Source organism: Anopheles bellator, chromosome 2 (genome assembly GCF_943735745.2).
Source record: "Anopheles bellator chromosome 2, idAnoBellAS_SP24_06.2, whole genome shotgun sequence".
Taxonomy (NCBI): Eukaryota; Metazoa; Arthropoda; class Insecta; order Diptera; family Culicidae; genus Anopheles; species Anopheles bellator.
Genome location: NC_071286.1, coordinates 79,457,854 through 79,471,282, shown reverse-complemented (window position 1 = coordinate 79,471,282; position 13,429 = coordinate 79,457,854). Strand labels below are relative to the sequence as shown.

The window sequence follows — 13,429 nt, the reverse complement described above, 5'->3', positions numbered from 1 at the left end:
CCATCTGGCGGGATATTTCAAAACTAACCGACTTTTCCGTTATATTTTTTAGCCGAGACACGCAAATATATAACAGTATAACAGTAAGTATAACAGTATAACCGTTGGGTACGCCTAAATGTATACAATCGGTTTACAACTTATCTTTTCAAAATACATTCAAAAGTACGTTAAGAGTTTGAACTTTATGTAGCGATTTATTGTCAAGCATAGCGCAGGCACAGTTTTTGATTGTTAAGCATTCCATTTCAGTACTTGTTTTCATTACTCTTCACTTCTTAAGTAAGTGCGCATTTCCTCTAGCTCTAATTAGTAAGCAAATAAGCTTGAAGTACAACTTTAAACGCAAGGTAACGCAGTCTAGTAGAAAAATATGTACACACGAGACACCTAACCAAACAATACAGAACGCAATGGCACAGAACGTAGACGAAGACCCGTTGCCTCGCCGCGAAGGAAGGCGTTACACTCTAAACACTGAAATAGGATACTCTTGCCTCTACTTTACAGCTACTCTAGCACTCTACTAGTAAAATCTCGCTACGAGATGAAGATATACGGGTATCGTTTAACGTAACGATGTAATTCGCGGGGGGCTCTTCGTTTGAGTTTTACTGATTCTAATTTGTCGATCTCATATGTTCAACTCGCAGTCGCTTGTGGTTACTCAACTGTTGAGGTTAGGCTGGAAAACGATCGTTGATGGGTTGCGGCTGAACGAAGGCTTCGAAGGCGCTCGAGCGGTGCAGGGTGTCTCTCGCTGTCGCCAATTGCATGCAGGTCAAAATTCCAGAGCCATAGGCGAATTAGCCGGCACAAATGGAGTTGAAAATCCAATCATCACGATGGGACGATGGTCTGTGGCGGGACGAAGCGAAACACCATTCGGTGTCCCGAAAAGGGCAAGGAAAGGGCTCTTGTTTTGCATCTCTGCAACCCACTTGGCTTGGCGCCCGGCGGGCATCATATTTTGGCGAACCGTTTTACCACCGGGACCGGCGGCCTGTCTCTCGGAGACGGTGCAATCATCGCCATCAGGAGATGCGCTGCAACAGTGCGCGGTCCACGGCCGGATGACGGGGGGACCCCACTTAATGATGCCCGCGAAACGGGAAATAATAAACCAGGGGCTCGTAAACTGGAGCCGGTGGTGCATTCGGCCCCGACCCGAGCCGGAAGAGGATCGATCAAGACGCAACACAAAGTTTCGTTAAATTTATAGTACAATCATCTGCGCGCCAGGGTTACGACCGAACGGGGGCCAAGTATTAAAAACAGTTTAACAAATCAAAAACGAAACCACCATTGGCCAATAAATTATGCCCCCAAACCGAGGGAACATCGTTGTAAATTTTCGAAAATGCTAAACCGTACACGATCACTTTCATCGATCGGTTGAGCCAGCTTGTGGGGGGGGGAGGCCGGTCCAGGGTGCATCACGCGAAAGTATAAACGCAAACATAAAACGCAAGGCCAAAAAAAAACAGAAAACGCGGGACGCAAGACGCCATGTTTATGGCGCACCGGCGGCGTCGACACCCTGCGCCACAGCGTTCCCTGCGCGCGCTGACACTTCGTTAAGGCAAATCAGCGACGAAGAGGCCCCGCATCGCAGCTGTAAAAACCTACAGAACCTCCGCTGTGCCGCGCCATCACAACGCCATCACCCTAACTTTTAAGCATCGCGAAGTAAATGATTTTCATGCTATGCGCCACCATTCTTCCTTCGTCCTTCGCGCGTCCTTCGGTGGCCACAGGGCCGGGCGAGGGTTCCTTGGCTGATCATCATTACACGCGCGTTCCCTTTTCGCGCGCCTTCTTGAGCCTTCCTCTGCCTCGCAAACGACTTTTCGGTAATAATTTAAACTCTAACAATAATATCACAACGTGGTTCTCCTGGAGCCCGGGGCGCACCGGCTCACAGGACCGTCTCGTGGCCGGTGAGGCTGATCGTTTGCGTGGACATCTTGTAGCCGCGCGGTTTCCGGTTGATGTGCGAGTGCGACTGGTACTTGCGGGCCGCAGAGTGGCGCACGGGCGGTAGCTTCCCGATGGACACCGAAACGAGCGAGTTCTGGGGGCACACGGTCTGGTAGGAGGCGGTCGAGTAGGTCGATGGGGCGGTAGCCGCGAATGCGCTCAGTTTCGGTGGTGGTTGCTTGTAGACCGCCGGTCCTGCCAGTTTCGTTGGCACGTTGCGCCCGGTGCTCCCACGGCACAGGCCCACGATCCGCGGGCCGACGGCCCACGCCGAGGCCAGCACTCCGACGAGCAGCTCGATGAACGCACGCAGCAGGAACGGCCAGAGGGGGGCCCGCGATGGGAGGGCCGGTTCCAGCGATGGGTGCGGCAACTGGAGCCAGTTCTCGCGGGCCGCGTACTCGTAGAACATCAGCATGAGCAGGGCGGCCGTCGGGACGGTGTAGATGAACAGGAACTTGCCCATCCCGTGGATGTGCACCGGCAGGTTGTGGACGGCCGACAGGGCGGCCGAGCGCTTCCGGAGGTACGCGGTGAAGAGGTAGCCGGACCCGATGACCCAGCTCGTCAGCAGCGGCACGATCACGAACGTTAGCAGCGCCTTGTCGGATTGGTTTCCAATGAAACAGGATCCTGCGGGGGGAGCGAAAACACAAATTTAGCCACATTAGTTAAAGGAGATAAACGTAAAAACGAACGTATTGAAAAAAACTGAGCTACTTCCGGTCAGTGCGAGAATGTTAATTGGTTTTTGTGGCCAACAAATCTAACAACCTAAAGAAGCCGGGGAGTCGAAAAAAAAGTTGGGAAATTCACGGCACCCTGCGAAAGCCGCAGACGGTTCGGAACCATCAGATAAGCAACGGGGAGCGGATCGGATAGAGAAAAAAAGAACCTCAAACGAATTAATTATCCAAACAAAATCAAACAATAAATTACGGAATAAGAAATAAACATCAGCTCACGGTGTGCAAATCGGGCATAGCTCAACCCGCCGCCGTTGGAACCGCGGGGAGGGTTGAGTCAATAGCGGTACCGGGACGCCGGGGGTAAAGCATTTCCATCGGGTGTGATGCTGACATTTCACACGTGTTCCGAGCCGGGAAATGGTTCGAGGTACAGAACGGAGCGTTTGGAGAATTTATTTCTTCAACTCAACTTTGGAAAGCAACTTCAGGCATCAGGCACCAATTAGGATTCATATTTGGGCGATCGAAATTGATCGGAAATAAGTGCAAACAATAGAGAATTAAAGATGACTCCAAGGAGTTTATCCTTTGCAAACCTCTCTCTCATCGTGGGTTCGAAAACCTCCAAACCACTTAATAATTGAGGGGGGTTTCGTTGGAACGAGGCCAAACATAAGTCCGAGCCCGTGTTACGGTGCGTCTCGTGATCGGGCAGCAGGTGCCCAGCATTGGTCGGCTGATCAACACTGTCCGATGCTCGTTAGGTCGGATCGTTAGTAGAAGGGCCCCTCCAAACCAAACACTGCCCCGAGTCCGAGTACGGACCGAATCGTAAATTGCGTGTACGGGCCCCAGACTGGCCGGGGTTTTGGATTTTCCTACGAAAGGAAAGCATTGGAGAGTTGAGAGCAGTTTTAAGCAGCCTCACCGTAGTATTTGTTGTAATTAATCACGAAGAACAAACATCGCGAGGAGGGCGAGTCGAATGGGGTTGAGCACGGGCCGCCAGGTGATGAAATGCTAGGCTTTTATCAAAAATACGACCCGGCCCGGAAAACTCGATGTTTGCCCTACCGACGGATCGAATTAGAGCTGGTTGCCTCTTCGGGGTTTTCTAAAAGCGCGGCCGCTGATTAAGTGGCTCCACATGGGGCGGCGATCGATGAGAGATCGAACGATGGTCCGAAACACTCACCCGAATGCTGGGCGTGCCCGTTTGACCAGGAATTGACTTCATTTTACGCAAATGTGTTAAAAAGTGAGTTGCGATACTCGATCGTGCGATTACGATAATAAATAGCTCAAGACGGAAAGTAGAGCCGTAGCTTACGCGAGTCGGATCCTCCCGACTGGTGGATCCTCTCCGTTTCAGACTCTCGTCCCACTCCTTCGGACGACTTGCGAACTGCGAGTTTTTCGGACAAGAGTCCGAAACCAAAAATGGGAAAACCGTGTACAATAAATTCGCATTAAAACGGGAAGCGAAACACGTTCCCTTCGGCAGCTCGTTTCCGCAAATGAGGTGCGCAACGAGGACGTTTAACCTCTCCGGCTAACCCGTCGACGCATAAATTGCGGAAAAACGACACCCCGAATGGCGACAGTTCGCGCCATCCGAGACGGGCCCGAGACGGGTGGGTCGAGGTCAAGTACACCGGGTGGAGGACGGTTACTGCTGAGTGCATCCTCTCGAAACGGTCGGCGGTCGCGTAAGGGGCCTTCAGCCATCAGCCATCAGCCACAACAAAACGCACAAAAACGCAGTGCCAAAGCTGGCACGAATGAGGCTGTTAAAATCTCACCTCCGCCGTGGTCAGCGCGCGGGAAACAAGAACCGCAAGAAAACCGAAGGTCCCCCCCCGCCCCGAAGAAACCGAAGAGCCCCGAGAATGGGAATGGAAAACTGGCAGCGGGCCCGATGGACGACCATAATTCGCTCTTTTGGCTTTTTTCTCGCATTCTGCGAAAGTGATTGGCAAGTCAGAAAAAAAAATTGGAAAAAACCGCACTCGGCGAATGCAAATGGAACAGCTGGAATGCACTTTCGAGGGGACGATGCAATGCTTGATGCTTGCCACCTCCGTCTTCGTCAGCCATCCGCTTCGCCACGCCAGACCGCGATCACTCGGGGATTGAAACTGTTTGTGGTGCGGAGCGAGTCGTCGGAATTGAATTTGCTTATGCGGACTTGTGACGGTTGCTCTCGCCATCCGTTGGTGTCAAGAAACGAAGCCAACTGCAGGCCTTCGGTGCGGTACGGTGCATGAGGCAACGCAGAGTTGCACCGGGCAGGTGTGCTGCGAGTTGATTCTGAGCCGAGACATAATGGAGGACGATCGGCTTCTAGCTCGCCTGGCTAGGATTTCTATAATTTGCATTTTAGGACACATTGGAACACATTGAACATTGGTGGTGTATTGGGTCATACGATGATTTACATAGGAATTTGACAGTCGTATTAAGCAGCAACCCCAAGTTTTGAGGTCAAGACGATAGATCAATTATTATTTGATCCTATTAAAGCAATGCTTTGATGTACAAAGAGAATATTAAAAGGAATAAAGAGAGAGTAGAGAGTATTATAAGGGCTGCAACGAGGAAAAAAGGAAAAGGCTCTCAAAGTGCATCTTGAAATCCGCAAACCTCCGACCACGGAACAACCTCGAAGCGGCTTGGAGCGGGCGATATTGACCGGATGGATGCCGGCCCTCCGCCGGTTGCATTGCCTTTATTTATTGACCCACCGAACCGCCAACAATGCGAACCACCATTGTCATCCGGCCTCGGGGCAGCTAGTTAGTATGTCGTCGAGCTGCGACGATCGGTGGTTCGGTTTTAAATGTGTCCTTTGCATAGCGCATAAGAGCATAAACGGGCCGGGCGGGCGGCTGCAACGGCCCATTCGAAAGCGGGCCGGGACAAAGAAAACCTTCCTTCGGTGCTATTGTTTTTTGCTGTTGAAGAAATGGGCAGTCGATGGGAAAGAAGAAAAAAAACGGGCGAAGGCCAAGCGACCCAAGCATCTTGGGTTTCCCATCTCATGTTTGCAATTTACATAAATTACCCCGGGAAGGGGCGATGCAGTGCGCGGAACGGAAGCCCTCGCTTGGCGACATTTGTTGCTTGAACGAACGCTAACGAGAACGGCGGACCTGAGTTGAACCTTTAATTGAATGCATTCCCGGGGATCGGCCCTGCGAGTGAGGACGGAAAACGAGCTTTCCTTTTTTGCCCACCAGATCGCTGGTGGTGCAGAAAGGCGATCGAAAAACGGAGACATTTTCTTGTTGTGTGTGCCTCGCCAGGACTCTCCCGCCCGGTGCCATACTCCGTGATTACGGAGCTGGAATAAACAGGTATCGGGAAGGTGTAGGGTACGTGTTGAGATCGGAAGACAATGATCAGCATCCAGGCTGTGTTGGTATGGAGCACATTCGTTGGAACCCGCCGCCTTGCATCCTCGGCCCCACATTGCCCTCCTGCGTGCAACCATGAATGGGTCTATTGTTTTCGATCGCCGCCGGATCAGATCGAGCATAACCAGAGCATGATTTATGTGCCTCGTTCGCATAACTTTTTGTGTCTTTCGGTCCATTTCCCGCCATCCTTCGGCCGGCATGGGAACGCCATGTGGACAACCCGCGTTTTGTGCATTGTTTCGCCGTTCCGTTTTGTGTGTATTAAAAATTGGAGAAAAAAGCCGTCCCGAGATTCGGCGATCGACAACTCCGGTTCCGCGCGATCCACGACCGCAGGACAGATACTATCTCTGCGGGGGGCCACGGCACGACGATCGTGGGGTTCCGCGTTCACGACTAGAGCTCCGCGAACACGGATCTTTATTGAACTTGGTTGGTCCGTCCGACCGGTGCCACCGGACCGGTGCTACTGGGCGTGGGAAGGACCTCGGTCCGAAGAAGGAACGCTTCTTCCTTCCGGCGGGTTGCGGACCACGAACCCTTTTGTCGGGGGAAGATCAAACAGAGTTTCCGATCCTTTAACCGGGCTCCAGACTCCGGATCGTGGGCAGCATAAATCGGCGACAGGCGGGTGTGATACATCCAGACGGCCTCTGCAGGGGCATTATGTGCAGTGCCGGAAGTGCAATCCGAGTGCAGCTTGACGCACGAATGGCGTGTGAAATTTAACGCGCACCGTGGTAACACGAAACCACGAACGGGAAAGTGACATCCCTTTCTGTGTGCCGATTAATAAATTGCAATAGGAACACACGAGAACTGAAGCGCTGCGAAGAAATAAAATCCTTACACCGACTCGACGCGTCCGTGGCGATCGAATTACACCCGGACATAACCCGGCAGGAAGGTCAGAGGCTTGCTTATCAGAACCGCCCTGGCCACCGTCGTCGTCGCTGGGGCTGTTAAACGTTAATTAACGTGAGCCGTGCCGGTAAACGTGCCGTGCGTGGAACGTACATAAACCGCAGCCGCCGGTTTTTATCGTATCGTTCGTGGCAATGTTTAATCAGTGATAATATAGATTGCCCGTTCAACGACGGGCCCGGCAGAAAAGGCCGGCCCCGTCACGGCCGGTACACTCCCAGCTTATCGCCGTCGCCGATTCATATTTGGCCATCGTCATAATGTTTTAATTGCCCGCTTAAAACCTGCATCGGGTCGGCAGGGCCCGGCCCTGCCACGGTGTCCTGCCAGCCAGAAGCCTAATCGGGCGGTAGATGCCGGCCAACCGTTGGCCGATCGATCAATCAATCTGCTGGCCGGCTGACTTCCTGGGCCTTAACGCTTTGCCGTGGTCCAAAAATAAGCGTTCGCGCGATACCGCTTATCGTTGTGCGTTTAAAACGGGTTTATGGCCACTTGGGGCCCCTTCGGGGCACAGGGTCTCCTCCTTTCCACCACCGCCGGAAGGCTTTGGAATTTCAAACCGGCTAGCGTTCCATACTGGAGGGGGCCGATTACAGGGGCCAGTCGTTCGATTGCGCTCAATTAAAGCCGCTGGTGGATCCCGGATGGGCCACGGAGCGCAGCTACTGTCCCGTGGTGCGTCGTGGCGCCAGAGCGTAGCGCAAACTCTGGCGGGTGATAAAAACACTGCGCGTAACGAACTACACGGCGATACCCGAGCCAGGACAAGCTTCGGTGGCTTGTTATTTGTTTGATTTGCCCACTACCACCCGCCACAGAGGTCCTTGTAGTTCGCTAGTATTTTTTTCTTTTCCTTGCTTATTGCACAACACAACTCGTTGCTGTGGTGCGGCGCGCGGCTTGTAATCAATCAAAGGCGCGACAGTACTCTCCGGCCATTGCGTGTGCGCGTCCGAATGTGTATCGATCGAATCAATCTATTTGAGACCGTCGGCCGCCCGTGGTCTTCCATTGGTTTGGGGCCGTGTTGATGTTGTTGTTGTCAGCCCCTTGCGAGCGGAACCTGTGCCATCAGCGGTCCCCTGATGACGACGACGGTCAACTTTGAGGTTAACTTCCCGTGCCGCGCCGGGTGTCATGTCATTCCCGGTAGAACGCAGCCACGCAGAACGGCAGCAACGCGAACGGTTATCAGCGGTAATCGAGGGAGAAGCAGTTGCCACTTGAAAAAAAAAACGGTCCCCGGGTGGGGGAAATAATAACACACCGGGCTGGGAGTAGTCAATTGGTCGTCTCTTATCAGCGACGACAGCAAAAAAAAAAAAAAGATGGCTTCCACCACCAGCAACAGCAGCACGTGTTCCGGAGCCGCTTTCTTGAGGGCAAACCAGAACGGGGCCCATAAATCAATCATGCTGCCGTTGAAGTGGGTACACGCAAGAACCGGAAGCTCACCAACCGGCCCCCAGGCGGCCAATATGTACAACTGACTTGTCAATCCTGCGGCTCGAACAGCTTGAACCCGAGCCCGAGGTTTGCTGCGATTCATCCATCCGCTTGGCAGTGAAATATTAGCTGTCAATTAATTTTGCTAAACACAATTCATAGCCGTTTTTTTTTATTGTTACGCCAATTTAATGGGTTGGGCGAATCAGTGCGTAATCTGCGGCATCGTAAATAATACATTTCTTTTGGCGGTTTCTTCTTCCCTAAAAAACCAACCGAAATACCGAATCATTAACGAGGTCCCGCGTGATGGCGGCACGGGAACGGGTTGTTATGGTTCATCTGGACCACCGGACGGGGCCCGGACGGCCATAAACGTGCGTGATGTTTTTCATTAAACATATTTAACATCTTGTGGCCTTTCGCTCCGGGCGCCCAGCCCGGAATGGCGGGAGGGGTTGGAGAAATATTTTAATGACCATCGCTATTTTTAGTGCGAATGCGCGAATGACATGGCCCAAGACTGTGGTGGGCCCCGACTAGTTAGCATCGAAGTATGGCGTCTGTCGTCCGCCGTTGGCCAGCAGCTGCGAAAAAATAAAATAAAATCATGTATCCCGGCAGCACCATTAATGGAATCGCAACCGATTGGCCGCCCTGGAGAGTTGGAATTTCTTCTCGCGCCATATGCGAGCCATCCCCGGCGTGACGAGTGAAAATAGCAGTTTTCGGGAATCTCTAAACCCAGAACAGAAGCGTAGCAAAATATTGGCACATAACTCCGCCGATTGGAACAGGTAAACGATTTCGACGTACGCAGGAGATTTTTGTCAACCTTTTCTGGCTCACGATCGGTTCTATAGGCACACCGGTCGTGAATGTCATTAATGGACCCGGGACAAACCCGAGAGGCTTGCAGCTCCCAACGCGCCAATATTCCGCCCCAGGCCTTCTCCACCACCCGGACATCGACTTTACGACGCACATTTCCATTTACGGACCCCTCGTGATTCTATGTTGCAGCAGCCGAGCTGAGCTGCATTAATGCAGTGTGCCCAACCCGCCACCGCCGTGGCCTGCAACTTCCCAAAAATGGCAAAACAACGCATGTATGTGACCATTCTGGTTTGTTTCTTTTTGATTATGCGGACCTCCCTGGTCCCCACCGTCCGCGAAACGACTTCCATTTTCGTTGGCTGGAAATATGTTCGAACCGGACCGAACGGGGTGTGCCCGAAACTCGCAGGATCGGCCGGCCGCGTTAACGGAATGATCGATCGTTCGCGATCGATCTCGCGCCGCCGTCTGTTGGTCCATTGTTGGTCCGGTACCGGTACCATACCGGGGGATAGCAACCACCAAGCCCAGTTGGACCTCGACAGACAAAGCGGAGAGATGGAGAGAAACTCTGTGCAACCGGCTCCAACCATCGTTCGAAAGGGGCCCAACATAAGGGCCGACCATCGTCATAAGGCCCCGCGAGGCACCCGAAAGGTGTTGATCGAGTGGGGCTCTCACTCAAGGGGGGCGTTGGTAATGCATTTTCCCGACCAACGGGGGCCCCACGGACGATGAACGATCGTGCACGCCCTTTGGCCGCGAACACACATTTATAATAATGTTAATTCGCTGCTCATTCGCGGATTGATTTATTTCCTATTATTATGAGGCTCTGGGTTGCGGCCACCCTGCACTGTCTCTGTCTAACGCAGCAACATAAATAATGCGGCGCAACGGGCCGCCCTTGCGAACAGAAGCATGGAAATGCATTTCGCTGCGGTGCACCACTCGGTCCGCTGGTTGCGTTCCGAACCGGTTTCAATCGACACCTCGTTGCCGCCGGCGCGACGGTGGCCATGGCCTTTGCATCGATCGCTGTTCCCGGCCATCGGCCATCTTTTGGTCCCTGTGGGGAAGACGAGTCACGGCCGTCCGGCGGCACACAATCTACACGCTGATTGAAAAACGGGGGGGACCGCGCATTCGATTATGCTGCGCGCCCGGTGCCTTGCCATTTTGCCAGCCATGCCAAGCTGCAATGTTGCAGCAGGCTAATGGAATTTACCTTTCCTTCCTTGGGGCCGAGAGCGGGAAGCTATCCCGAGCCATTGTTTGTCCGGGGAGCGGAATCGATTGGTTTGAAAAATGGACTTGTAAATTGCAAAAAGGTGAACCCCCGATTCGTGGCCATTGTCCTAAAGGCAGCCTAACAAACAAAACACTTTACTTAAAAAGCATATTACGAACGATGGAAACAGTAACATTACAAAAATACAAAATTTGAACCATAAAAATCAAAACTTCAAAGTGAATTGGAACTACTGCTGAAGTTGCTGGTAAAATGAGCACCTTGCTACCCCTCGTCAGGTTAATGGCCTGACTTCACCCACCGAACAAACAGGGGCCGCACTCACCCAAACAATCTTTGTGGAACCGCCGGGGAAACTCTTGGACAATATTTGGACACTTTTGTTTCAAGCTACCGCCGCCAGATGGCAGCGTGTCCCACGGAGCACGGCACGCCCCGGTAAGTAAGCTCTCTGGACAAACAGACAAATCGCTACTCCCCAACACTCCTGAGGCTAGTCACCGTTAGCCCTACCACCTGCAACCTGCTGCCACCGTCCGCGTGGCATTCCAAACGGCTAATCCGACCAACCGACACAGGGGCTAATCCCTGCGGCCCGGGACGGCAGGTTATCTGCCGGGGCCGCTGAGCAAGCTGACAAACACCTCGGCAGCCCCGTGATGGGCCAGCCACGCCGATAAAGCCCCCCCCCCCCGCACGGTTATCCGGGGAGATAGCACCACGGTGGCATCTTCCGTAACTGTCACACGGCTAACCGGCCAGGGGTTTATCGGAAGGTCGGAGCAAGTATCTGCGCATAGCGCGCGCATTTATCGAATTCCAAACAAAGTCGGCTCTTCGCAGGATCCTTCGGGGCTCTACGTCAGGCCGCTCGGGGGGGCTTTAGGCTGACACCGTCCGTGGCTGAGTTAGTAAGTGCCGCTTGCCGCCCCCATAAACCGTCCGTCAGACGCGCGTAAATATTTGAACGACGATAAGAAGTCAACGGCGCTGGGCGCAAACGGAAAACACGCTTCATAACCGTCCGCCCGCCAACCAGCCATCTGTTGCTGGAACGCCTTAACGCCTTAGTGTCGGTTGCGTTTGTTCGGGAGCGTTCTCCGTCACCGGAAGGGTGCCATAAAGGGCTGCCAGTTTGACTACCAGCGACTACCAGCACAAGACAATAGTAAGACGTTCTCCCACTGAGGGACTTTGGGCTTTCGGGCACTTACCGAAAAGTTCGTCCGCATCGACGAGCCGCGCCACCAGGACGACGACGGTGAGCAGGGCCGGGATGCCCCAGGCGGCCAGCTGGAACACGGTGTCATGCGCCCCGTCCGGCTTCTCGGCGTGCGGGTCCGGACCGCCGAGCTCGGGCGTGCCGAGCAGCCGGCGGACGGATTTACTCCAACGCAAACACAGGATCGCCCACCTGCCGGAGACGGAAAGGAAAATTAAACTTCATTAGCCACACTCACATTAGTTTTTAAAACAACCCACGAAGAAACGGGCCAAGTGTGAAATTTTGAACCACATAAATTGAAATGTTACGATGGTGACGGCTAAACCGAATCGAATGAAGATAAATGAATTTAGATTATTATAAAAGTTGACTAACTTCGTCCGTTGCGTTCCGGTTGCATAAATATTGGTCTAGCGGAGAACACAAAATACGGCAAATGCGGCAAACAAGACGAAAAACATTTGCTTTGATCTGATAAAGAACTGAAAATAATTATTCTTGCCGGTGGGCCTTGAATTGCTTTAACCGGGAAAAAAGATTAGTCTGGCATTTTAGATACAAACATTAAAATGTTAACATTCAAAAGGGTAAACCGAAGCAAGGTACTAAGAATGTTCTATTAAAACTCGTTCCATTTTCATTCCACAGCTGTCATTGGTCCTAGTGAACATGTGCCAGATCATGGATCATCCCCCTTTGAGGTATCTTGAAATATGTAAACAGCGGTTCGTTTCTTGCCAGGAAACCAAATGCAACTAATCTTATCAAATGGTGCAACACGCAATTACCAGGCTACTGCTTATCGTTGCCAGCCGATCCATCATCAATTTAACCGCCGATCGGGGCCCGTCAATCCCTCGAACCGGAACCACTTAAACCACTCAAACTCCCCTTTGGACGCGTGCGCAACCCAAAAGATGTTTAAACCGAAGCAAAAAGAAGACTAACAAACTCTTATTAGTTAAGTCTATTTTTACATGAAACATTTACCGCACGGGACCCGGCTCCGATTAGATAAACTACAGGTTGGCCCCGAGATCATTACACAGCCACCGGCCGGCCACCAAGGTGTAGAGTTTCGAAGGTCCTCACACACGCTTCTCTAGTGCGATCCAGCTTATGCTGCGCGATCTGCGGCCTTTTGCGCATTTCTCTGCCGTCCAGCTCCAAGCTCTCGGTGCCACAGGCGGTCTCCGGTCACACCGGCCGGCGGCGGAGGATTTAATTAAAATTCGCCAAGATAAACGGTGCGATTAACGACGCGCCGCACGGATTATGACAGTCGTTGACGGTTAGTTGCTTCGTGGCCTCTTTTGCCGGCGTTTCGGCTCTGCGTTTCGCTTCTTGTGCGTCGCCCGGTGGTGGTTGGTTGATTTTAAAATGCGACATTTCTCGAGGTCGATGGAAACATGATACCTTCGCGGCTCCTCGGGTTCGTCGGCAACAGCACCGCATATCGAGCGGCTAATTTATCGGTTAGCAGCTTCGGCTCGTTTGCAGCTCGTTTTCGATAACTTGCCGATCGACCGACCGATCGGCACACATATACACTCGTTGACAGTCGTTGTCTGCGATCACGCCTCAGCCTCCCTGGCGGAAGGCCGGAAAAACAGATCCATGGTTACGTAGGAAGTGCAAGCCGACGAACCACGCG

The 13,429-nt window shown here is 52.7% G+C and overlaps 1 protein-coding gene across 1 annotated transcript in view; it reads right to left on the bottom strand.

Annotated features, from left to right (window-relative positions):
• Positions 1-1,918: 1,918 nt before the first annotated feature.
• The window catches only part of LOC131208145 (frizzled-4), a 28,821-nt gene continuing 17,310 nt past the window's right edge, over positions 1,919-13,429 (bottom strand). The window contains exons 2-3 of the mRNA XM_058200794.1: positions 11,765-11,964; positions 1,919-2,613 (exon numbers count right to left, since the gene is read on the bottom strand). Coding sequence (XP_058056777.1) covers positions 1,919-2,613; positions 11,765-11,964 — 895 coding nt within the window. The remainder of the gene's footprint in view (positions 2,614-11,764; positions 11,965-13,429) is intronic.